The 27,087-nt window shown below is 43.6% G+C and overlaps 2 protein-coding genes across 10 annotated transcripts in view; both read right to left on the reverse strand.

Moving 5' to 3' along the window:
- Ric8b (RIC8 guanine nucleotide exchange factor B) overlaps positions 1–9,984 on the reverse strand; it is a 96,920-nt gene extending 86,936 nt beyond the window's left edge. For 3 of the 9 annotated variants that reach the window (XR_004771688.1, XR_004771687.1, XM_035450722.1), the window contains exons 1-3: positions 9,461–9,983; positions 8,850–8,906; positions 1,485–1,532 (exon numbers count right to left, since the gene is read on the reverse strand). Coding sequence is in view for 5 of the 9 variants with exons in the window: in XM_035450722.1 (XP_035306613.1) it covers positions 1,485–1,532; positions 8,850–8,906; positions 9,461–9,544 (189 nt within the window). In the remaining 4 variants the exon portion in view is untranslated. Of the gene's footprint in view, positions 1–1,484; positions 1,533–8,849; positions 8,907–9,460 lie in introns of all 9 variants that reach the window. The other 6 variants (XR_004771686.1, XM_035450723.1, XR_003480527.2 and 3 more) reach the window with 4 other exon arrangements.
- Positions 9,985–19,641: 9,657 nt separating this feature from the next.
- Rfx4 (regulatory factor X4) overlaps positions 19,642–27,087 on the reverse strand; it is a 69,708-nt gene continuing 62,262 nt past the window's right edge. The window contains exon 14 of the mRNA XM_035451063.1: positions 19,642–21,245. Coding sequence (XP_035306954.1) covers positions 20,973–21,245 — 273 coding nt within the window. The 3' untranslated portion in view covers positions 19,642–20,972. The remainder of the gene's footprint in view (positions 21,246–27,087) is intronic.

Genomic DNA, 27,087 nt, shown 5'->3' on the forward strand with positions numbered 1-27,087 from the left:
TTTCTATTATGAGCCTATCATTCAATATGCTTTGCTTAAATTCCTTACTTTGTTCTTTTTCAATAGCACAGAATAGAACTTTTACTACTTCATAGTATTAGGTCAATGTGCCATTGTTTCTTTCCATCATCCCTTAACTGGCTGTTTCCAATCTTTTACTGTTTATGTATGTTTTAATGAAAAACTTTTGTTCACTTGGGTTCAATCTAAATGTAAAACAGATCTACAAAAGTGACATATTTTGATAAAAGGGCAAAAGTCTTCTTACTTAAACAGCTAACTACCAGTTTCTCCTCCATAGACACTGGGCCGTTGTGTAGTAAGACTTCTCTGAAGACTGTCTACAGATATACACATGATTGGTGCTAAGAATGACATGGCCAGAGTGTTGCTTACATTTATGAGCAAGCAACTAGAACCACATGTCACCAGAAAGTGAAAGGACAGCTGAAGAACTAATGCAGTGCCAGGCAGTGGTAGTGTACGTCTTTAATCCCAGCACTCAAGGCAGAGGCAAACGGATCTCTGGGTTCAAGGCCAGTCTCATCTATAGAGTGAGTTCCAGGATAGGCAGGGCTATATACACACACACACACACACACACACACACACACAATCAAAAAAGAAAACTATCTCAAAAACAACTCAGTAAATTAATAAACTAATGAAGGCTAGAATTAGGAGGATAAACCTTAGGAGGTAGAAAAGCAGGCATTGTATGTAAAGAAAGGTAAATGGGCACATGTAAGGTCACCAATCCAATACCAGCATCTAAGCCATGTCTTCCAGCACCAAGAGATGCATACTGACTCAGCCATTGTCTTATCTGATCCTGGGATCTATGAGGCTGGGATACAGGTATGGAACCCAGAAAAACAAAAAGGCAGGACTGGTTTATTCTCATTAACATCACGCCTTAATCCACCGAGTAAGGCAACCCTACATTGAATAGTCATACATCTGATGCACCCTCTCTTGTAGTAACTCCTTTGTATGTGGGTCTCTTGATTCCATTCTCCTGTGACTATGAAGCTGGTGATCTAGACAACTGTGACAATATAAGTAGGTATAGTGCTGACAGGAATATGTGACATGGTTAAGGGATCACATCAGGAAAAGCTGCTTTCCCCAAACTCAGCCCATCATAGCCACGCTTTACATTAGCCTGACATTGTATACAACCTGGAATTCTGCCACCAAGAAACGTAAACCTTCTGGCAGTAAGAAAATCTAGTGATAGTCCCACCTGAACCTTTCCCCTACTTAAGTAAGCCCTCGGATCCTGTGGGGAAGAACAGGATGGGTTGTGTGTAACCCATCCTAAACCTGCTACCTCTTTCCTCCCAGGATTCCTGAAAACATGAAGTGAAACAAAAAACGAATCAATTAACTATCAGATAAAAACAAGTCCACTGCTTAAACCATCCAGGAGTAACACACACACACACACACACATACACACACACACACACATCAAACCTTACCTTTCTTTTATCTTCATCTGTTGATTCAAATTTGAAAGTAGCCCTATGCTGAAGAGGGGAAAAGGAAACATTGTCATTTTAATACATACATTTTTAAACAAAATATATAAACTATTTTTCTCATAAAATAAAGACAGACATAATAATATAAAAAATAAATGTAAAGCCACATGGAAAGACTATGGCAGAAACACAAAAGGAAAAGAGAGAATTAAAAGCAACTACTCAAGAGGAGGTGGGATGCCTAGCGCAAGACACTGGATAACTGAGCTGGACTTTGAGAGATATTATGTGTTTGCTGTAGATGTGTGAACCATATATTCATGAAGCCAGAAGCTCTGGGAGAAAAAACAGACACATTAGGGGATGGCACACAGAAGATGAGACTGAAATACAGACTGGACAGGGAATGGAAATGACCATCATTGTGCTGGGCTTTTCTTTTTGAATTCCATAAGAAATCATCAGAGGTCAGGCAGTGGTGCCCGCCTTTAATCCCAACACTCGGGAGGCAGAGACAGGCAGATCTCTGAGTTCGAGGCCAGCCTGGGCTACAGAGCGAATTCCAGGACAGCCAGATAGGGCTATACAGACAAACCCTGTCTCCAAAAAAACAAAAAAACAAAAAACAAAGAAAGAAAAAAGAAAAGAGCAGAGAACTGCAGAGAAAGACAAAACTGTGGAAAGGAGACTCCTCTCTCTTACTAGTTGTAACTTCAAGCAAGTAAACTGTACCATGGCGCCTCTTGGGTAAAAAGTACTTAGCTAAAGGGTGATTGTGAGGGTTCCGTAGCTATAGCACATAAAACACCATCTCACTGCCTAACCAGTAGCAAACTGTTCATTAGGGTGCTGCTGCTGCTAATGATATTAACAGAAAGGAAGAGTGTCATGGTTCCCCTGAAATGACTGGTACAGTGCATTTTCTATTTTGTAGCAGATGCACAGGAGAATGGAGAGAACAACCAACCTATCTGCATAAGGAGTGGTGGTCACAAGACCAAGAGCACACAATTACGATTCTCTCACATTTTAGCCAGAAATGCTCACCTGAGTCCCAGCTGAAGTTTTCCCACGGTACACCAACAAGCCCCTCCTCTGAGGGCTCTACTACCTTTCCTATTTATCTCGCTGTCCATGCTGACCCACATGACTGGCAGCCCACTACAAGTGTGAAGGACAGCATCATTTTGGTAGTTCTGTTTTATAGCTTTGCAGAAACAGTGTGTAAAACAAAATGAGCTACAGAAATGTTGGGAGGGAGGCAGTTTGAGTATAAGAAGTAGTTAAAAGAAAAACAAGAGGTTAAGACATAAGGGTCATTTAAGAAAACCTCAACATGGCTACTCAAACATGAACCAAACCAGGAAACAGGTGATGTGAGAGAGAAGGGCAAGACGTAAAACTTTATATCTGAACTGGCAACAGGCTACACATGACCTGGGCAAGTCTAGGATGGAATATAAACAGCATTCTGGATGGGGTATTTTGGGCAGTAGCCCATAGGCCAGCTCAAGGAGAGCAAGACAGAAGGCAGAAAGCCATGTGAGAAGCGGGCATCACAAGCTGGGATAATGAATACCATTTGACACAAACCTTTTAAAGGGAAAGTGATTTGGCAACACATCCTAGAAGCCACAAAAATATTTACCCCATTTGACCCAGAACTCCTACTCCTATGAGTTTATTTTAATGAAGTCATTTAGAGTGAGAGAAAAATCATCTATGTAAGCACATTCACGACAGTGTTTTCTAATACAGTAAGCACATTCACGACAGTGTTTTCTAATACAGTTAAAGAGGCAAGCTGAATATACAACACTGAAAGAAAAATGTGTATGTCACAATATTCTACTGAACATACCATATCTATCTAATAAAATACTGTGTAGCAACTAAAAGAAAGGTGGCTCATTGGGATGATTTTATAGTAAAAATCTTGAGTAAATGAACAGGGAGGAAAGAGAGGAGAGGGCAGAAGAGGAGGCCATGAATCTGAGCCTATACTTGGGAATTTACAGAGTCAGAGTTCACTGAAACCTAGCACTACAGACAAGGAGGCAGCAGGCCAGCATTCTAAGTGGACATTCAGTACAGGCCCCCTATAAACGAAGATAATTATATTAGAAACCAAGAAGGCTTAGTTTGTGTCATTCTATATAAAATATTAATTTTGTAGTTATTTGGAATAAATGTATCTAGTTATTAAAACTTAATACTTCTAATTTTTTGGCATTTATAAGGACAGGACAGGAAAAAAATAACTCTTGTTTGGAAAGATACTCAGTAAGTTACAAAGATGTCTTCTAAGTATTTCCTACATAGAATTATTTTTTTAGGAGAGAATGTAGAATAGTACCAAAGGCTAATTTTTCACTTTTCTGTTGCTTTTTCACAGAAAGTCCGATTGAAAATAATAATTTAAAATAATTATAAAAACAGCATTTAAAAAATTTCTAAGGGCCTATCTAGCCAGTATGAAAGCTTAATTTAATTAGAAAATACACTAGCATGGGGGGACACGGAAAATTAAACTCTGAATGGACCAAGCTATTTAGAAACTCAACCCCAAAGATCACTGTATCCAGAAGATGCTGGATTCTATGAGGCTGGCTTCAGTTACATAAGCTAGATCAGACTTAACATACTATCCCACCTCTCCTTCCAGTACTTTTAAATACTTTTCATTTTTGAGACAGGACTTTCCTAGTGTTCCAGGCTGGCATGGGGCTCTTCAATCTTGCTGCCTCACTCCCCTTTCTATAGCTCAAAGGGTGGGAAGAAAACTAGCATCCAGGTGTACATGCCTCACTAGAGCTGTTAGCCTTTTTATATACTTCATTTCCAGAATAGGAGCAAACTGAATATAAATCACAGAGAAAAGTCACTGTTCAGCTTCAAGTCCAGGCAAGCTAGAATCTCTTAGGGACACACCACACTCATGACTGCAGGTTTCATCACCTATGAGAGCCCCCCCCCCAAAAAAAATACTCAGCCATCAGATAACCTCAAATATGATCTCAGTGCTGCTGCTCACTGAGGGCAACCCTGGTCAGGCTGCCCTTTACTATCCCTAAAGTTTTCCTGATTTTTTTATGTTATGGATGGCACCTTGCACATGGTAGGTATTCTTTAAACCGCCACTACTATTGTTACTACATGGTCTCTGCTCTAGTATCTGGCTAAACACTGACCTATTACAGAATTCAGAGTTAGTGCATTGATGTCTACAGGTACACTAAAAGACTGCTTCTAAGGACTCAAAACAGACTGTAAAACAATTTGTAAGTAAATACAACCTGGAACAAGGATATCGCTATGCAAAAACCTAGGGCAAGCCCAAAGTCAAAGCTCAACCTCAAAGATGGAAAGCAAAACATCCTTCTACATGGTCCAGGATATTTAAATCCCCATTCAAATGCAGAGGCTGCATTTCTAGAACTGTTTCCATGTTAGTTTTTTCATCAGTCACATTCTTCTAGGATATAAATGATGAGCTAAAGGCTACCAGCAGTTTTCCTTTCCTGGAACTAACTCTTGGAGACCTACTGAAGAGACAGTATCTTAAATAACTTTTTAATCATTTATCTGATCATAAACTTCCATATTTCCAAAATGGAATCCTGCTGGAGATGGCTGTGGGACAGGACATGTCCAGGTTGCCTCTATGGAATGTTATGCCTTCTCGGATTTATCAGTCACAGTTAATTAACTCAGTTTCTTCACCTATTAAGTGACAAGTTTGGTTCTTTCAGCTCAGTGGCAGAGCATTTTCTTACAAGCAAGACCCTGGGCTCAAAGGCTAGTACCTCCCCACCAGGCCATTAGTCCCAGCACTCAGGAGGTAGAGACAGGCATCTTGGCATTTGAGGTCAGCCTGGTCTACAGAGGGAGTTCTAGGACAGCTAGGGCTACATAGAGAAACCTGTCTTGAAAACAACAACAAAATCACAATGTTACAATGTACCTCAGGCCCATGACAGTGAAGCTAATGATGGTTAACAGCCTCTCTACTAAACCGGTTATCTGAGCAGACCCGGAAGGAAGACCAGGAGCTAAGATAGTCTAAGCTATAGCAACACATCTCAAAACAAACAGTTCATTCTGTAACTAAAGGAGAGTGCTTAGGGCTCACCAGTTGCAAAGAAAGTAGTACACTGCTCCTGAAAATAAAACCTTCCTATACTCAAAAGCAAAATCAACAAGAGAAAGGCAACACAGCTCTGCAAAAGTGACCTGGGTGAGGAATCTAAAGACCACATCTGCCACTTGTAGCCATGTGCTCTTGGGTGTATGCAATCACCTTGTCAGTCTGGACCTCCATCTCCTATTTAAAGAAATATGAAAATACTTCCATCTCTCTTATAACTTTTAATGTAAGGGGATTGTGTATGCAAATTCTTAAGAAAGTCCATAGTGCCTACAAGACACACAATAAATGTTAACAGGTGAACTTAGGAGTGAGAAACAGCTACTCTCGGGGAGGGGGGAGGTGTTCAAGACAGGTTTTCCCTGTGTAGTCCTGGCAGTCCTAGAACTTGCTCTGTAGACCAGGCTGACCTTGAACTCAAAATCTGCCTGCTTCTGCCTCCCAGGTACTAAAATTAAAGGCCTGTGTCACCAGCACCCAAGAAATAGCCACTTTAATTCAAAGAATTATTTTCCTATTCTGAACAAGTTACCCTTGACAAACAGACACTTTTTTTTTTCTTTCCGGGATAGAGATTTCTCTACGATAACAAGGGCCAGCAAATGAAGCAAGGGTACTTGGAGATGAGTCTCTCTATAACAGTAAGAATTAGGTATATTCTGGAGTCACATAGCCACTGGCTGCTCTGAAAGCAGTAAGAGATATACTGTGGTAATGATACCATTGGAGGAGCAAAGGTTAAGATAAAGAGTGGGAAAATCCCCAAACTTCTTAGTGTGTTCAGTGCCACAGGCTTTGTTGACAGCAAACAGCCATGGGCTTCTTCAGCAGCAGGCCCTGTTCTAAGTGCTTTACACATAACCCAGCCAATCCTGACCAAAGCCCTAGGATATGGACTCTACTCTCCTCATTTGACAGAGAATAGAGAAGCACAGTTAGAACTTGGACTTGGCCACATACATTGTAAACTGAGGGTGAGTATCCAGGGAGTCCAGCTCCAGAGCTACTCTGGCCACACCCACTCATGAAGGATCCAGACTATTAGCTCTTCATAACTTAATGGGGAAGATTTTATAGATATACTGTGCTCAGTGCTTGTCTCTACATTTCAATAGATCTAATCCACATAATAAATAAAAAGAATGGTGTTTTAATTCCCCCCTTTACAGATAAGACAACCAGGACCCAGAGGCTTGAAATAACTTATCCACAGTCATGAAGCTATTAACAGCAAAGTTGAGATTAGAACCAAGGTTTATCTGATGCCAGACCCCATCTTCTTTCTGCTATACTAGCAACAACCAGCTCCTCTTCCAAACAGCTAACCAATTTCTCTCTACATCACTCATTCCTCTTCCACTTGGACCCCTCAATGCCCCACAATGACTTCTTCCTCTAAACATTTTGCAAATCATTTTTCCAGATAAGAAATCTGAAGGGCATGCTATCCATCTGCTTTCTGGGGGTTTCAGATCAATACACCATAAATCTGGACAGCTTATTTCTATTCTTCTTGCCTGACTGCGGATAGCATACATTACCTTCCCATTCATGTCACCAGAGTTTCTCCCTTTGAGGGACAGTGCTATAATGCAACATAGAGCTCACCTATTTCCTCTGTGCTCCAATCAGCACTACTCTACTAATAACTATTACTATTAGTTACTCTATTGTAACTAATAGTAAACATGAATGCTTTCTCCTAAAGAGCTATCTGGTCCCATTTATACCAAATCAGAACATTCTAAGGTTTGGCCTGGCCAGAAAGGGTGTCTGAGAACCCTCTGAAGCACTTGAGGACATCACCTTAAACAACAGATGATGAGCTGACAGCATTGAAAACACAATCTGAAAGGGGAAGTTAAGCTCAAACAAGATGTGGCCATGAGTGATGGGAAGAAATCAACCTGAAGGGAGATAAAGGAGAGGAAGGGATAAGCTGGAGGAAACAAATAAATGGAACCTAATTAGTTTAGCCACAAAACAGTGACCACTGGACTAAGAGCCCAGTGTAGGTTTTCCTCCTCCCTTCCCTGTAGAAGGAAGTTCCCATTATTGCTGGATATCTGGCATATAGTAAGTGCTAAATAAACATTAGTTAATTCAACACAATAGCCAAATTATACTTCCTTTTGAAAATTAGCTTGTAGCTCCCCCCACATCTTCTCTAAAAGCAATAATAAATCAAGTTAAAATAATACAGTCTACGAAGTATGTACACCTATACATTAAATGAGTTTCTCCTAAACTAGGCAGATATGCTCAACACAGACACATATTAGAAAGTGAAGGGGCTAACATGTGACCAGAATATGGCCCATGTATGTTCCCAAGGACTGCATCGCAGCAAAAATGGCACTAGACTTGGAGATGGACAGCTAGACTCAAATCTCAGTTCCATCTTTCAGAGGCTATATGAATTTGGGATCTCATTATCATCACAACTTTTAACATTTGTGAAATGAGGAATACCCTTATTTTGCTCACTAGGTTGCTGGGAGGATTAACTGGGAAGGTTCTTTCAGAGGTATGTCTCCTTTGGGGTTGTTTTCTACTAAGGGCAAAAATGGCATGCTGGCTGCTCATTGCCACAAAGTCTATGAAAGTGCAGTAGTAGACACATTACAGAAGGTGAGACCATCAACAGAGGGGCAATGGCTTATAGCTTTCAGAGGGGGCTGATAAACAGGAAGGAAACTATGAGGAATAAGGTACCAGTTATATCTATAGTGTACCTTGGTGCTGGGTGTGTTTTCATAGAAGAGAGTCATCAAACATTCTCATACAAGCTTAGCCTCCTAAAGGACTAAAGGTGCTAGGTTGGCCACTTCCTCAAGTGAACATGAAATTGCTGGAAGGAAAAGAAAGAGAGAGCTAACGGTTCTTGAGAGAGAGAGAGAGAGAGAGAGAGAGAGAGAGAGAGAGAGAGAGAGAGAGAGACATTCTCCAGAGAAGGTAGTGGTGTTTATAACAAGACAGCATTTCACTGTAGAGTGGAAGAACAATGAATGGACAGTTTGAATACCTAGGTGGGAAGACTCTGGCTCCCAAGAATGACCTTGGGCTAGTTATTTAGCCCATCTAGAGTCTCTTGCAAAACACAGATAATACCTCACAGGGCTGCTGTGGAGATTAAATGAGATAATGAATAGGAAAGCTGTTAATGCGATACAAATAACAGGTATTATTAGGAGTTGGATTTTCCACCCACTTACAATATATGTCCATGACCTTGGGCGTGATTTCAGTTCTTTGCACCTCGGTTTCCTCATCTATAAAATGGGAAGGATGATACCATCTACCCTATAAACACTGAGGATCAAAGGAGATCACATATAGGACATCAATGCCTGGAAAGCCGTACAATGGTATTGGTACATAAAGAACTGCCATCGTTGCTGGTATGTTCTATGCATGTCAAGGGCTGTGTTTATGCAGAGAAGCATGTATTTCTACAGTATGCAGGTGAGAAAGCCTCGCATGCATTGTATGCATCCAGGAGTGGGGCACTGGGCAGAGGCGCATCTACGGATTCTGGGGGTGTGACTTGCACGCTTAGGAAGAAGACCACAGGACAGGCTGCTGGGCCAGGAATCGGAGGAGTGGGCGCTACGGTGTGTATGGAGATGGGGGCGGGGTGGGGGGTGCAGGATGCATGGGTGGGAAAGGCTGGGGGCACAAACACGCCCAAGCCGGAAACGTTTTCGGGGGGGGAGAGCAATGCGCATCCCCAGAATGAGGGGGGTTGGGGAGGATGCGAAGTGCAAGCCCCGAGGGCGGCCCGGGGCGAGACAGCGAAAGCCCGCCCGGGGCCGGAGCTCTTTACCTTGTCGCTGTAATCCCTCAGGACCCGCTCGATAGCCCCCGCCTCGCCGGCCCGGACGATGTAGAGGGCGCGCTCTTCATCCATGGCCGCAGGTGCGGGGGAGCCGCGGCCGCTGTGCGCGCCCCAGCCGCTGCTTCCCAGGTAAACGCCTCGCGCCCCCGCTACCTCGCTCCTTCCCAGCTTCCTTCCTTCCCTCCTTTCCTCCCTCCCTCCAGTCTCCAACCCGCCAGCCTCCGCCCGAGCAGGCCGTACGTCACCGCCCCTCAACTTTCACCCCGAGACGTCACCGCTCCCCCAGCAACCGGCGCCTTGAGGCCTCCCCCTACAAGGCCCCGGGCCTCCAAAGACGGGGTCAGGCCAAGCCCCTGCCTACTGTCATCAGTCTACTAGCCTTGGAGAAGAGTTCAGCTTCGCAGTGAGCTTTCACAAGCAGAACTTCCCTCCTGACACTCTATGAATCATTCCCCTTAACGGACAAGAACTGGCGGGCTATCACCCACCCATCTGCGAGTCCACCGCTAGGAAACTACAATTCCCGGCGTGCAGCGGGGTTGTCCCACACCGTCATCTGAGTTATTAGTGAACCGAATAGCTTGCCGGGATTGGTAGTCATCCATCGGGAAAGACTTCCCACGACGGGCATGCTGGAAATTGTAGTCCTCTGAAGGCCGGAAACCGGAGTCCTGAGACCGCCCGGTCAGAGGCGGAGGGACCGTTAGTGGGAGGGTCTAAGCCGTGTTCTGACTAGGTTTTTTTTTTGTTTTTTTTGTTTTTTTTTCCTTTGCTGACCCGCACCAGACATGGCCAGTTGGACTAACTAGCGATGGAGAAACTGCCGGCCCCTGATGTGAGCGGTCAAGCGCAGGTTGAGCTCCCTCTATGCTCAGTTAGCGGTTTCGGTGTCTGGAATTCTCTCCCAGTTGCAGCTGTGTTATGCACTAGGCTGCAGCAACGTGGGAAATTGAACACAGTTCTTTATGGAGCCTTAAGGAACCCAAACTGCAAAGCAATTTAGGTAGGGTCAGTAAATGGGAAAGAGAAGATTTGAATCCACGTCTTTCCCAAAGGTGGCCACCCTCCAATCACCGTAAATGTCATACAACCGGAGTAGCAATGGAGGCAGTGGTGATGACGGAGGTGCATGTTTGCCAAGCTTTAGTTCTGTCTGTGCCAGGCACTCACACTTCACCTGTGTTCAGCTACTTCCTCAAAAATTCAACAAATATTTGAGAACCTGTGCATTTCTGAGCATTATCCAATACAGTGTGGATCTAGTGGTCCTCAAGGCAAGTCTCAGCCTCACTAGGTGTTCCGTTTTCGTGAACACCACTGTGAACGGCCCTACTGTTTTTACTTTAAGATGGTCAGTCTTGGAAAATAAAAATGCAGTTTTAAAATTAAGTTTGGAGTTGGAGCCTATTCTGTGCTTCCAGACTTTTTCATAGAAAATTGATGAATTCTGCAAGAAATTGCCAAACGTTTTACCCCCAAGTAATCATGTTTGCTGCCTTCCCTGAAGAGGAAAGAGGGCTGGCATTCCCTTGGGTTTCTATTATACTGTGGTAGATATTGGGAACGTAGAGTTAAACAACACAGAAGCTGGACCCACGAAGCTTAGATTTTCTTCAGATTATACTTTAAATGGAACAAGCATTTTATTGAGCATACAGCTGAAACCACATACATACAGCATACAGTAAAGAGCCAGAGAGTGTTGACTCTGTTACTGAGACAAATGCTAAGCCAGTCAGTAAAGAAAAGGATTTGTTTTGATCATACAAAACATAAACGTGGTTTATTTCTGTGGTTCCTTTGTGCCATTGCCTGTGGTCAGGTGGTGTATCATGGCTCATTGGCAGGGCATGTGTGACATAGGAAGCTGCTCACTGGAAAGCTGCTCGATGGAAAGCGAAGATCCAGGAGGAGCTAGGGCCCAGTATTCCCCCAACAGCATGCTGCTGTGGACCTAACTCTTTTTGTTTAGGTCTTAAATGTCTCCCCACCTCTCAACAGTGCCATGGATTGGGGACCAAGCCTTTAACAAATGGGCCCAGATGTTTTATATGTAAAGTATGTAAAAGATAGGTGCTGTAGCTGTAATAAATTAAGTCAGAAAGAGTATCTCTAAGAAAGGCCATGTAAACTACAATCCTAAGATTAAAATAGATAGCAATTCTTTGTTTACGGACAGTTACTAACCATGATTTAAATAGGTCACTGAAACCACGTGAATTAAGTAACAAACTGGAAAGCTAGCCGAAAGCTGTCCAGTACTTCATGAAGTTCTATTTGGGTAATTATTTATTTGGGAATGTCTTAGGGTTTCTATTGATGCAATGAAACACCATGACTAAAAAGCAAGTTGGGAAGGAAAAGATTTATTTGGCTTATACTTGCACATCACTGTTCATCACCAAAGGAAGTCAGGACAGGAACTCAAACAGGGCAAGGATCTGGAGTCAGGAGCTGATGCAGAGGCCATGGAGGGATGCTGCTTACTGGCTTGTTCCCCATGGCTTGCTCAGACTGCTTTCTTATAGAACCCAGGACCACCTGCCCAGGGATGGCACTGCCCACCATGGGCTGGGCACACCCCCAGGGATCACTAATTAAGAAAATGCCTTACAGATGGATCTTATGGAGGTATTTCTTTCAATTGAGGCCTCTTCCTCTCTGATGACTCTAGCTGTGTCAAGTTAACATAAAACCAACCAGTATAGGGATCAAAGGTCGCCAGAAGAGAATATTAATAAGAAAGTATCCCAGTAGAGATACTTTTCTTTTAAAAAATAATGGAGGCTCCTACACATCTTTGAACTGTGGTTTTGGCAGAAATAGGCTATTTTTTTTTAGGCTCCAATTCTGTATTTCTAAGAAGAAATAGAAAAATGTGTGGACTTTTGTGAATTAACAACTTGGGAAATTGTAGTTTAAATTTTAATTGTTTATACTCTGATTTTATGAATCAAAGTATTTTTGACTCTATTAACCACTGATGAGACTCAAGTCCCAGAAAAAATTAAGTGACTTGTCTAAAGTCTATAGTTAAAAGCAGACTCTGGAACAGAGCCTAGACTAGACTATTACATCACTTCACCTCCCAAAATATTGGTTATGTGATACATTCAGTGACTAGAAACTCTAACACTAAATCTAGTTTTTCATACTGTATAGGTGGCATGTTACCAAGGGATTAGAATTTAGAACTTCAGTAATCAAAACACTTAAAAGCCATCACTTTCAAGAGATGCTAGCCCAATGCTTCCGTGCAAATATGTGTGTTGTTGCAAATATATTTGGGGTGTTGGTTACTTTGCTCATGAATGAATGTGCTGGTTTAGCTAAGGGATGGATGTGCTCTGAACTCTAGTATCAAGATGCTGAGGCCTTTTGAGCTAGGACCAATGAAAAGACCTACAAACAGATAGTGGTCACTTATTTTTTATTTACTTATTTGTTTACTTTGGACTTTGATATAGCCTGCTGTAGAATTTCCTCTTGTCATGGCAATAGGGTATTTGGAATGTGCCACACTGAAAGTCTTTAAGGGGCTCCTGGCACTGACAGCTCTTAAAGCTCAACCCTTCCAACTCAAGATATTGGACATTTTGACCATTTTCCTTAGAGACAGAAGTTTTGAAACTAGACAGCTCAGACTGGTAACTGTAGTTCCAGAACAGAAGTTAAGAAAATTCCAGTCATTCAAGATAGGACCTGTCGCTTGGCAACCACCCCCTCCCAGTGTGAGGCAGCTGCTCAGCCTCTCCTCACCACCTCCCAGGAGTTACTCAGCCTCTCTCCACCCAGTGTCTTCAGTTTTGGCACCAGGATTGACCTGGATCTTATTTTAGATCTTAGTTCTAAAAAATCTGTGATTCCAAATCAACAAAGCCACATTTGCATACAACAAAACCACATCTGCATATGCATTCATTGGAAAAGCATACTCATGAGAGGGGCAGTGAAAATTAGCTGTCAATTCTATGCTTCATTGTGTGAATATTCTGTTTCAGTCTGTCTGTGCTGAGGCCAGGGGTATTGGTCATTTCAGAAGCTTGCCAGTGGATTTAAACAGCACTTGGGTTTTAAAAAACAGGGAATGGACATTTTTGAAAGAAGATCACTAGCTATTGGGTGACCTCCTAAAATCATGTTCTTGTAAAGGTTTTTGAGAAATTGAACAACATATCAAAATGAATTCATTATTTATTTAATTTTTTATGAAGAATGAAGTCACCCTTTCATTGAAATTAATGACTAATTAGTGTAGTTTGTTTCTTTTACAAGTATTTTCCATTTTTTTTTTTTTTTGGAAATATCACATTGTGTTAGACTCCATAAAAAAAAGAGAAGCAATTGATTCAATCTTTTGAGGATTTAAGAAACAACCAGACAGCAAATGAATTATTTTTAGTAATAAGAAGGAAATTGAACATAACTACACAAATGAAAACAAGTAATGGGGAAAGTGGGTAATCAGAAAAGTTTTCTCAGAGAAGGTATGTTATAGGGAATGTTGGAGAGACTGAGAAACGCTGAAAGAAAAGCTCAGAATAGGTGTTGAAACAGCTCACTTGCTGCCAAGTTCAATGCCCCAAGTTTGTCCTCCAGATCCCACCTTGTGGAAGGAGAGAAGTCTTGCAAACTGTTCTCTGACCTCCACAAGCATGCTGTGACATGCCCAATTTAGGATGTGTGACACCCAGCCTCAGGGATCTTCAGGGTTCTCATTTGATCCTGTACCACTAAGTCATTGGCAATAACTGATCTACATTGATTGTATATGATAGGTTTTCACATTTGGCACAGGAAATGGGCCCTGCCCTTCAGGAGTTATTTACCCAAGTTCTGGAATGTTGGTCAGCTTTATTTGCAGCTTGTTGACTTGAAATCCCAAACACATTCTTCTTGGGAAAATCCAGCCCTTTGGGTGGCAGCGCAGAACTTCGGACAAATAACCTGGACCAGGAGATGGAACGGTTGGTTCATCTTCAGTCCCAGCTCACTGTGTCTCAGAAGCTGAGGGCTTGTCAAGGCTCTTGAAACCTTTCTCAAAACCAACGGGGAAAAAAAAGCCTTTCATGACTGCCCACTCTGTTTGGGGATATTAAGGGTAAATCACTTGCACTCCTGGGATGTTGAGTTTCTTAGCTGCAATGGACCTACTCTGTGGCATGTAGCAGGGGTAAAAGAGATGGTTGTCAGTGAGGCCAGCATATGGGACTTGGCATGGAGTTGTCATGACCAGTGTTAGCTGGACTGAAATGGGGGGAAAATTGTTGCTGTCCTTAAAATAATGTTCTGGATCTTCAGGATTAGGATAGTTTTTCTTGGGTTATTTTCTATTGGTTTCTTTTTCTGCTACAGCTGTTACTACTTTTTAAAATATATGTGTATGTATGCATAGGTACACATTACATATGTACACATGTAAATGCAGATAGATATCCAAGGAGTCCAGATGAGTCCAAGGAGTCAGCTCCCCTGGAGCTGGAGTTACAGACAGTTGTGAACTGCCTGATGTCAGTACTGGGAGCAGTGCACACTCTTAACTACTGAGCCATCTCTCCAACCCTGCTGCAATTGTTAGCGAAAGGAATACCAATGTAATGCTTGGTGTGGCTTTAAAATAACTTCTTTCACACTGCATGCTGCCAAACAGTTTTGTGAGAGTGACCCTGCCACTGTGTGTGTGTGTGTGTGTGTGTCTGTCTGTCTGTGTATGTGTGTAAATAAAGAGTCTAAAGCACCCTTTCAACACCTCCTCAAACCAATGCCTTTGCAATTAAGTGTATTGAAATTCACATGTCAGAGGAAATATATTCTCCCAGTGCTTCCTCCCAGCACCACCTTTTGCAGTAAAGCATTAATTTACTTACCAACATTTGATTAAACTCTTAAGGTTCAACCCTAGGAGGAGGCGGACTGGACAAAGGATTATTGTCATTCATCATCAACACATTTAAGTCTTCCCCTCCAGTTGCCTATGAAGGATTAGCATTTCCCTGAAAGGAGCAGGACGGAATAAATTGCATCCCTGGCCAAAGAACTGCCAGCCCCTTTCAGCTGGGGGCACATACCGGGAGCTTTTCCCATATTAGTCAGCTTTATCTCAACTTTTGGGCAGGGCCTACATCTGAATTTCATGGGTTTCAGGATCAGTCAAAATAGAATTGTAGGGTTGTGGAGGTCAGAGGCCACCTCTGTCAAAGGGTAGTGACCTTAACAGCAAGAGGTAGCCAAGCCCTCTCCTACTTCCCCCCACACCCCAGTGACTTCATTCTAGTGAATGCTTGGCTCATTGCTCCTCCCCTGTGGTGCTTTTTTTTTTTTTTTTTTCAACCTGGTAATAAAAATCCCCCTGAGACCAGATTTAAAAAAAAGAGAGAGAAAAGAAAAACATTATTATTGATTTCCTTTGTTCCTGTTTCTTTATAGAATAACCACATCTTGGTCCTTGATTGTATATCGGCCATGCATTCCTTGGAAAATGACAGAGGAAAAGCTGTCATTATTGTACAGTGTGTAGAATGCCACCTTGGGTAGAGGGGAAGATCTGGAGCCTCCCTTAGGAACTACCTTCATTTAATGAGTGCAGTTTCCCAGAACTTCTGAGTGTGAGATAAGAGTGAGGCCGAGGCCTCCTCTAATGATTGTCTTGCTTTGGCTGCATTTCAGCCCCAAGATACCATCTATTTCTGTTCTCATAGAGGTTAGTCTTATGCCAGGACATTTTGGATACTGACCTTCAGAGGGGCAGGGTTTTGCAGTTTCTTGAGAATAAACTTATTTTCCACTCTCCTCAGACTTTCTATTATACTGTTACAAATACCATACATGGGCCCCACAGCTTATTTTCTGAAGCTTATTTCTCTCACCCCTGCTGTCATGGTCAGACCTGATTCTTCTTCACAAAGGACGTCAAAGCACTGGAGTTAGCTCTTGAAGCGTTTATAATGAGAAATAGGCAGAAGACTGGGAAGTCCTAGTTCTCTCGCCCACCACCTCTCATCACCCACACTCCTAGCAACAGCTCTTAACTCCATGGCCCACGTCTTCTGCGCCACCTACACCAGCAGCAGCAAAATGTGGGGGTGTTGGGGAGGGGATTGAGGTTCAGGAAGAGAATGGGAAAAGAGCTCAGGAAGGCAGCTGGTGAGGCACAGCTGGCCCTGACCTCCCAGGAAGAAGTGGGGTCCCCCAAAGACAGTGTCCAGGCTGCCTGAGCCTGGGAGGCTGCCAAGGAGCCAAAGCTGTGAAGTTCCAGGTTGGGAGAGTAATGCAAAGTGACAGGGACTGGTGTGAATGGAGGGCCCGGGCCCAGCACAAAGAGGGGAGGTTTGATTGCTGAACAAACTAGTACAGTGGAGTTTGTGGAGAAGTAGAGGTTTCAGAGAAGTGTGGATTTTGGATGGTTAACGGCTGTTTTCTCTCAATACACTGGAACCCTGTAGAAAAAAAGAAATCTAGAACTTCTTGTGAAGTAGGTCCCTGAATCCTGGAGTGCTGAGATGAAAGGGCCATGTTGCTCAATCCTAAATACATATAACTCAGAGAGCTTAAAAATCCTGGTGCCTAGGCCACTGTCACATCCACTGTTCACTCTTAAGTCACATCCTTCCTAGAGTAGGAATGTCCCTGTACAGCCTGTCCTTGGTGGGACCAGCATTTGGCTTCACTCACCACTGCTTCACTTTAATAAGAATATCCATCACTTGTGTTTTTAAGCTTCTGGTGATTTACATATTCGAGGCATTTGCTTTAATCTCTATTCTCATTTAATTTTAGAGAGCTTTTCTCCTAGTCTTCTGGAGACCCATGGTGACTCCTTCCTTCCCCCTCTATATCATAGCATCTTTATGCCATGCCCTTTCCCTGGGTTTAACATTTTAAAACCCTACTGTCTGCCAAGAGAGGAGCAGAGCCACGAGTCTCTCTGCACATCTCCAGCTTCACAGCAGACATATCAACAGATCTCAAGGCAGATGTCAAAGTCAGTTCTGAACAGGGAAAGTTGCAAAAGACTCCTGGTGGGAGAAGCAGGGGTTGGGCAGGAGGCAGTGGTGGGATCTTTGGAGGTGATAGGCAGGTGTACCAGCTGAGCTTGCAGGCGTGGCCCTCAGTCTGAGTGTTGGCACCAGCCCAAGAAGCCTCCCTCAATCACTGCCCAGCTGCCAATCTAAGTTCTGCCCACTCTCCTCACCCAGATCTGCTACCCTTCTCTCTAAATTTCAGTGCCAGTTAACATGCCTGCTTCAGGTCCAGAATATGACATGCAAGGTCATATTACAGTGAAGCAGTGACTCCCTAATGCTTTGTGCCTTTAACACCACAGTTGAGCTTACTCAATGGCAAGCATTCCTGATTTGTGTGGGCTGCCTTCTCTGAGGGGTCACAACACCCTTTCTGTTTAGATGAGGGATGACTAGAGGCCTGGCAAAGGACACAGCAGGGCAGATGTTGAGGATGCCACGGCCTGCAGTGTGGGTAACATCCTAGCTGATGTTCATGACTTCAGCCAGTCTCAAGCTGTCAGAGGCTCTTTCAAGAAAAAGTCCTATTGCCAGAACTCTGCTGCTCTTGCTCTAAGTGTCCCACCCCCAGCTTCCAGCCTTGCCCATCCCACTCTGGTGACTGGAGAGGAACCATCAGAAAGAGATAATACCTTGAATCCTGCTCCCAACAGCTATTTCCTTTCCTAACCAGAGGTCAAGGTTTTAGCACATTTGGGAACATCAATCATGCCCTTAGATTCTGAAGAGGATGCCCTGTGCCTGCTGGCCCTCATCTCAAGCTGCTTTCTTTGTTGCTATCACTCATTCCTGATTGTGTTGTGAGGGGCATGCGCTCACTTGGAAAGGTCATTAAGCCACTTCTCCATCTCTCAGCCCCAGGTTCTTGTTAATGGTGACAAGTTTTCACCTAAAGGGCTGTGCAGCTAATGAGCTTGTGGCTGTTATTTGTAAATGACTGCTGTTTATCCTGTTACCTGGCTAGAGAATGTGATAATGACTCGTGGTTTGTTGCTGGTGTTGTTTCGGTTTTTTTGTTTTATTTTTGTGCTCATTAAGACGAAGTCAGACATACCACACCTTTGTTTATATGGCACCTGCTTTGAAGTCTGAGAGACCAATAGGGATGTCATCTTGTGGTTTATTCTCAACAGTGGCTAAATTCTAAATTTCATTCATCCTCTCTCTTGCTTTCATCATATAAAGCTAATGGATTGTGAACAAAATGTCAAACTAATTTACCATGAAAGAATGTGATCCAGCATCTATGTTCTTTTTTTGTAAAATAACACAGCTGAATATATTTAAGGGGAGGCTATGTGTAACATAAATAATTTCCATCTTAAAATCATCTTTCAGATATAAACATGTTATGTAATAGCAAACAAAGGCTTGACTTTAAAAATAAATCTTTCAAAATGCAGATTAAGTTGTCACATTCTCATAGGTTGAGGTTAACACAGTCACTCCTGCATAGGCTTTGGAAGCTCCTAGGTTAACATTTAGGCAGAATGGAAACACACTTCTGTATCCTATATCCCTCGGCCACAGAAGCCTGGAGAAGAGCTTAATTCCTGTTAAGTATTTGGCAATCCACTCTTCTGTTTATTCTCATTAAAGCAAGGCACTTGAAATAGCTTTACACCCACTGATCATCAAAGCATAATCAACTTGGTACCAGGGGACGCTTAACAATGCTGATGCTGAGAAAGATGCTCCCTGCAAGAGCTAGAAGGCAAATGTAGGGCAGATCCCAGTTTGTAGAACAGGGCCTCTACAGACTTTCAATGGACAATCCGTACTATACTCACGCTCTGTGGGCCTACCCAAATGGTATGATTACTGCATGGCGAGTTAGTAGGGAACCGAATAAACAAAACCATACAGTCATACAAGGCTTTTGTTGTTTATTTGCTTGCTTCCATTTATTTATTTATTTATTTATTTATTTATTTATTTATTTATTTTTTGAGACCAGATCTAGGCTGGCCTTGAACTCACTATTCTCTACCCTTGGCCTTCTGCATGCTGGGATTATAGGTATGTACTACCACACTCAGCAAGACCTTTTAGTTTTGTTCTGCCTTCACACCCGAAGAATTAAGACTGGTATTTATAACGTAGACACACACATGGTATATCAAGTGCAAATGGAAAACAAACAGAAGCTGTCATTTCAATACTTTTTATTTGAGTGTGAAACCATTCATATCTTGCACAACTGTACAGATAGTGAAATCATTCATATCTTGCACAACTGTACAGATAAAACTATTTCCATTTTAGCTGTAGACATGATTATCACACTGGGTGGTGTGATCAAACATTTTATTTACAGAACATTTGCTAAAACATCCGATGTCATATTTCCATTTATTTCTTACCCATAGGGTAATAGGTCCACCATAATTGCTTGGTGCATCTTATAATACAGAAAGAAAACCTATGTTAATCTCTAACAAACCTCACAAATAGCTACAAATCTGACAAAAAAAATACCTATGAAAAAATTTTCCCAAAGTACAATACATTTTTATTTCCACACATACACAGTATAGTATAGACTCAAAGGCACAGCTTTGAATTTTTTCTAGCAAAGTGTCGGAAAGTATTCTAGTCTTATGAAGGAACCAGGACAGTTTTTTTTTTCACACTTGGTGCTTGCTAAGTGAAAATTTGATCCATCCAGCTTCACAGAGCAACAGGGCAGAGAACGCTACTTAGTGCCATTTCACACAGAACTTAAGAAAAACCCCTCCTGCCTTTTGCTGATGCTAGCCATTGTGCAAACTTAGGACAAATCCTTGTACATAGAAGAACTGGTCCCTACAGACATCAATCAACTAAAGGCAATATACAACAGACCTCTTCAGTCCCTCAAAACAGTGCTTACATTCCAAGACAATGCAGGTACTATGGCAGGTGTGAGTGGGACAGGTGGCTTAGCATTTTCAGGAACTTCCATTTAGCCCTAGGACTCCAGGAAGTAGGGATGACACCACCAGGAAGTAGGGAGGTGGATAACATGCCTGAGGGCTGGTAACTGTATAGTGAGATGACAGACATGGCAAGGCAAATGCTCTTGGTAAATTATGTGCCCATCCAAGAACACAAACCAGATTCTGGCTCCAGTATCCATCCTTCAAGACTAAAGAGCTTTGTCAACAAGAAAATAAGTACCCTACATGGAGTGGTTGCCATGCAAGATCATGGAACAGAGGGGAAAGGCACAGATTGGCCTGCCCACAGTAGTGCTCTATAGAAACAGTCAAGTCTGGCTTGGCTACCGGAACCCAATCCCAGTGACTTTTAGTAAGTCCTGTTTCTGAACTACAGTCTATTCATCCCATATTGAACATCCTCTTGTTCATTAGGAAAATGGATGCTTAGGAACAGCCCGCGAGTTATCATGTATAGAGATAAAGTCTTCTGGAGGGTGGGTATTGGGTTTATTATTATTATTAATTATTAATATTAAATATGGATTCCTATGAAAGCAGTCATTTAGCCCATCCAGTGGAGGCCTCTCCGTTGATGTAAGCAAAGCCAGGAAAGTGTTGCATGTGCTCATACTCAGAATTCCTGCGCGTGGTCAGGGGTGTGTACATGTCACTAGAGTTTCCATACCTCGTGGAGTGCACAGATGGGCTTGTATAGCATGCGTTGGCTGTTGGCACCTCTGGCCAGCGAGGAGTGACTGGGGTAGGATGCAGCCTGGGAGTACTGCTCATCAAACAAGGTTCCATCCTGGAAGTGGGGCTATTAAAAGGGTACTTGTGGAGGAGAAAGAAAGTCAACAAAATTAAAGTTAGCTTGAAGTTGCCTGCACCCAAGGGCAATCTTATTGAAGCTAAAAATTGCAGAATGCTATTCACAGGAGTTGATAGAAAGGAATCAGTGAGCTTCTGTGCAAATGTGCACTTTGGTCCAAGGAAGCAATCAGTGAGATAGTCACAAGGGTTCTCACAGCCAGAGGCTGGCTGGTACTCCTCTCACACAGAGTGATTTGACTGTGAGCTGTGAGTTTGCAATATTCTGAGAAGTCAAATTCAAAGAGAGGACCACTCCCATCTGGGAATACAAAGGGTGGGAGGGTGGTGGTGCTGCTGGTGCTGCTGGTGATGGTGGTAGTTGTGGTGGTGGTGGTGGTGGTGGTGGTGGTGGTGGTGGGTGGTGGTGGTGGGTGGGTGGTGGGGTGTGGTGGTGGTGGGTGGTGGTGGTGGTGGGTGGTGGTGGTGGTGGGTGGTGGGGTGGGTGGTGGTGATGGGTGTGTCTTTGTGTATACACACTAGCAAGTGTGATTTCTAGATATGTGTAAATTTTATGGTTACCTATGGGGAAGTGGTAAGTCCTATTCCATCAACCCAAGAGGACAGCAACTACCAGGTAAACCACAATGACATTAAAAATAGCATTTTAGTGATGATTTCAATCATGAACTGAAGCCCCAAACAGGCTTTTGAAGAGAAAGCAAGCCGCCAGCTTCAAAGGTTATTATTAGTGCCTGTCATTTAAAGAACATCTTTCTTTTGGGTTCACATTCGCTGGAGTCCTGGAAGATATGCAGGGAGGAAATGGTAAATGACTGGGCTCTGTGAATCCAGAGAAAGGAGTTTAGAAGAGATGAGAGGAGGGAGAAGCTCCAAGGGAGAATTAGGACTGAGAGGGGCCTTCTTTTACATTCTTCATTGTCAGAAGGACAACTAAGGAAACAAGTCCCTGTTAGAATGACTACGAGGGAGAGGTGGGGCGTTCATGTTTGCAGGCCGGCCAGCACAAAGACATCCTTGCTATGCTTAGGGCCAACAAGGACACAAGCCAATGAACAAGGATGACAGGGCAGCACGGAGGAGAGGGTGTGTGGATTCCTCTGCCCCCCATCTGTCCACCCTGACAGTTGGAGAATGGAACCCCCAGGGATTAGGGGGGGGGCTGCTGTGAGGGAGACAGACATGCTGAAGCCTAGATAGACAGCAGAAGTGCTGCTGTCAACATGGCTGTTCCGCTGAGTCTAGGTGGGCAAAGGAGCCCCTCTGCCTCTTCGAGCTGGATCCCAGGGGAAGCAGGAAACAGAGGAGGCTTGGAATATATGAAGAGAGCTAGCTACTCAGAGCTCAAGAAGAGGGTCTCAGGTGGAGTATTGAGAGCTTTTCCCTCATGCTTACATAGCAAAGGGCAGCCACTGCACAAGAAAAGAACAGTCAAGAAAGAGGGTGTAGGAGGTGTCTGGGAACTCCAGGGAGAAGGACCAAGTGCTGTTGCCAAGGAGACTGCAGACAGCATGCCAAGGTTTTCATAATCCCAAATCAGATCTGCAGCTCTGGCACAGACCCATGTGCTGTGCAGAATGAGGACGCAGGACACTGTTTGGGTGGAGTCATGGTGGGCCCTCAGGTCTGTGAATGGAGATTCTCAGAAAAAAATCAAGATCCCAGATAATATTAAAAAATATCAATGATGCTTCCCCAAGTGAAGCAGCTGGATGCATGTTATCCTCGCCCTCTCTTTGGAACTATGCTGGCATAGAGGTCTCCCTTTTTCATCTAGGGCTACACGGAGCGGGTCTTTCCATAGGACCTTCCTAAACTACCCTCCCCCCCCCCCATGCCCGTTCCTGTTACACCTGCCTCTCCCCCACTCTTTGGTGATCAGCTCCAACATAATGCCTGAGAATGACTCTTCTGGACATCCCATCACAAGAAGCCAAATGCCCCACCACTTCCACCCTGCCTGGCAGCTGTTTCTCCACTGGCTAACATTTAGGTGCTCCCTGTGTGGCTTTGTTTTGTTCATAGTATGTCTCCATAATTTGGTACAGTGCCTGGCACCTAACAGGTGCTAATCATATTTGGTAAATGTACACTAGGACATTCCCAGCAGAAAGAACCTTCAGGGTCATGAAATCTAAACTTGTAGAAATGGGAAAAGTTGGAACCATGCCTGGTGTCACAGAGCACGACAAAAACCCAGACCTAGGTGGCACAATTTCCCCATATCAGACTGACCTACCTACCTACCTACACTTGGCCTACCTACCATTCTCAAAACCACTTTTATCGCTCATCTTCTTCATCAAGCTCTCTCCTCCTTCACAGGGCTAGGCCTTGGAATGCTGACCAGGCCATTTAAAGCCTGCTGGCCTCTCTGGCCTCCGCTTGGGTAGGTAAAATGTCACATTGTGGACTTGGACCTCTTCCCACCAAACGCCAGAGAGTGTAGTTGTTGTGCCTCATCAAGGGTCCTCAGCACAGCTGTGCCCAGAGGTTGTGTCATAGAATCAAAAGAGCAATTGCCTGGAAATGAGACTGGCTCAAAATATCTCCAGTGTGACAATACAATTCTGTTACCAGCATGGAAAATTCAGTCCCATTAGGTCAGCTAATTGCAAATGAGTCAGTGACTGCTTACCCCCTGGTGTATGAGACCATTGATAGGGAGATAGCTAAAGTGCCTGCTGCATTGGCCTAATGATTAATGTGACCCATGAAGACTTACTTCTGTGTAGTGCTGGGAGTAGCCGAGGCCGCACAGCAGCATCCACCTCACGTTTCACACTTCACATCTGGCTTCATGCAAGGCTCCTAAGCATGCTGGATACAAACTCTGGGTACCAAGAGCTCCAGCCAGAATAAAGGAGCTTTTGTTGAGAGCCTATGACAGGAAGTTACCAACCTCTGGATCAAATCACAAGCTGTTGCTACTGACTTTTTAAGATAAGATAAATCACTAGTTTCCTCTTGAAAGGAGTTCATGAGGATTTTTATTGACTGTGTGTGTGTGTGTGTGTGTGTGTGTGTGTGTGTGTGTGTGTGTGTGTGTGTTTAAAGTAGTCACCAAGAGGCTATGGTGTAAGTCCATCTTGGTAGTGACTGACTCTTGGCCTCTTTGGAACTGTATTAGGAAGTCTATTTTGGGAAGCAACTCCCTACTTCAGGGGCGGACTTTCCTGCACTTGGAAAGGGAAGAGTGAGCCCTTTATCCCTGCCCCTCACCACGTGGCCTGCTGCTTGGGCAGGGGGTGAAAGGTGGCCTAGTCAAGACTGCAAACTTTTCCTATGAAAGGCGGCTCTCACTGTGCCCAAGGCCTGTCAGGGACTGCCACCGGCAACTTTTCCCTTGGCTTCTTCTGAAGCAGGACATGGTTTCCCAAACTCTTTGTCAGCCAGTCCACAGCTTCTGAGCTCTTAGGGTCAAGATTAATGAAGTGAATTGGCGTGAAGCAGCTTAGAACCCATATTGTAAGTTTTCAAACTGTGTTGGCCATGTTCTTCATTTTTGAAGGGCATAGGATTGTGGTCTATTAGTAATCCCAAGAATCTCAGGGATGGACTGCAAGGCCCTAGTGCTTATTTTACAGGTGAGGGCAAGGCCTGTAATAGCTTAGCACTCAAACAAGGCTCACTATTTCATTAACTATATCCTGGGCAATCACTAAGGACTGAGCTCTGTGCTGGATCCTGGGAGTGTGGAAGATGAGAAGAACCTGACTCTTGCCTCTGCAGAGCCAGTGCAGTACAGAGAATAGATATTAATTGTGTATTTATATAAAATAGACCACGATTATAATGGGATGCCAAGGGGGATGATAAATGCAAATTGTATTAACTATGAGCCAGATCTTATTCTAATCTTCATTAACTACCTGACCACGGCTACTACACCTTGTGAAATGGGTGTTACAACTTATCCCTATTTTCCAGATCAATAAATGAAGCTCAGAACTAATCAGAGGCAGAGTTGGGATTTGAACCCAGGGAGACTAGCTCTCAAAGATTTTGCAACATTATGGTTGTTATGTGAGTGTGCACACATACACACGTGGTACATGTCTTCATTTGAGTGCATGTGCATGGAGACCAGCGAATAACCTTGGGTGTTTTCTGCTAGTGCTGTCTACCATTTTGTTCTTTATTTGAATCAGGGTTTCTTACTGGCCTGGAACTTGCCAGTGAGTCCCAGGGATCTGTTTGTCTCTGTCTTCCCAGCACTGGGGTTATAAACACATTCTATTACATCTATTTTTTTTTAACATGGGTTCTAGAGAACAAACTCAAGCAAACACCTTACTGAGCTGTCTTCCTAGCTCTGGTGTGTGTGTGTGTGTGTGTGTGCTTTCCTTTACACTGCCTCAAGATGCTATCCCAAGGTAGAGTACCCTAGAAAAATTTGGTAGCACCCCTGGCTGTAGGCTGGTTGGGGCCCAGGCAGATAAAAATTGAGCTGGTCACATGCTGCCCTTGAGCCATCCAGATGAGAAAAAAGGAGCTGCTTTCCTGTCTCATGGAGTGCATGCCTAGCCATATGGATGCTGGATGATCACATGACTTTTGAACTCTTGGGCCATGCTCAAATTTATGGTTGCAGACAGGGTAAGGATTGCATGGGCAGAGATGCCCCACCCACGAATTCAGTGGTTCAGGGAGTTCACAAGCTGGACTGGAGGTTCACCTTTGCACTGGCCATCAGCAAACACAGGCTGTGCAAGTGAGTACTCTCAGCAAGCATCCATGCATTTGTGGGAAAAGCAAGTGGCTTCGGATTACTTTGATTGCATACTTATGGGATGCCTGTGAAAATCACAGTCCAAGCATGTCTGACTCTTACAAACCAACCTAAGAGTCTTACAGTGTGCTGAGAACCAAGTACTTTTTTTTTTTTTTTGAGCCAGGGTTTCTCTGTGTAGCTCTGGCTCTCCTGAAACTCACTCTGTAGACCAGGGTGACCTAGAATTCATAGAGATACACCTGCTTCTCCTCCTATGTGGTGGGATTAAAAGCATGTCCCACTGTAGGGCACACGAGCCAGTCAAAGATGGCGCTGAGGGGAAGTCAGATGGGTGAGTCCTGAGTTGTTTCAAAAAAAAAAAAAAGATGATTGATTGCCTAGATCAAATCAGATGAAGTCACTGCATGAACAGTTTGTGTTCAATAGGTAAAGCATAGGGCACCCAGGCACATTATAGGCTGGCCTTTAAAACCATTGGCTGTCTGTTTTCTCCCTCTGTGGTTTTTTCCTTTAAAAGATGCTTGCTGTGTGGTAATAAACGAGTTCCTGCTTGACTAGACTCCCTGCTGCATCTGATTGTCTCCAGGATTCTTCGAGGCTGGGAAATGTGCGAGCAGCGCACTTATTCTTCCTCGGACCAGCTTAACCTTCCATGGTTGGGCTAAGACCCCCACACCCCACCACTGCCTGTTATAAGTAGATTTCTTTAAAAAAACAAAACAAAACCATTGTTTGATCATGAATTCTCTTCAGCTTAGACCTATCTCTTCCTCATCCCCTTGAACCTTCTAGAGTGAAGAATGTTATCCATTCATACCTTTTATAGGGAAGAGTTGTCCATTCACGGGGGATTGAGACTACTTGACCTCTGTTCTGGAAAGCTAAGATTATTCAACCCTACAATGGATTTCAGCCTTACACACTCAATCTTTAATCAAAGAATTTGGATGTGCATGTGTTTTCTCTCCAGAACTTGACATTTAGTGAGAATACTAGTGCCAGTCTCTAGGCTCTGCTGCCCCCTCCCCCAACACAGTGGTTTTAAGTCCCTGGCATGGGGCTGGGGCTGGGGCTGAGACTTGAAGTGTGCTTTATTGAATGGATTACATT

The sequence above is a fragment of the Cricetulus griseus genome (genome assembly GCF_003668045.3).
Source record: "Cricetulus griseus strain 17A/GY chromosome 1 unlocalized genomic scaffold, alternate assembly CriGri-PICRH-1.0 chr1_0, whole genome shotgun sequence".
In the NCBI taxonomy this organism is placed as follows: domain Eukaryota; kingdom Metazoa; phylum Chordata; class Mammalia; order Rodentia; family Cricetidae; genus Cricetulus; species Cricetulus griseus.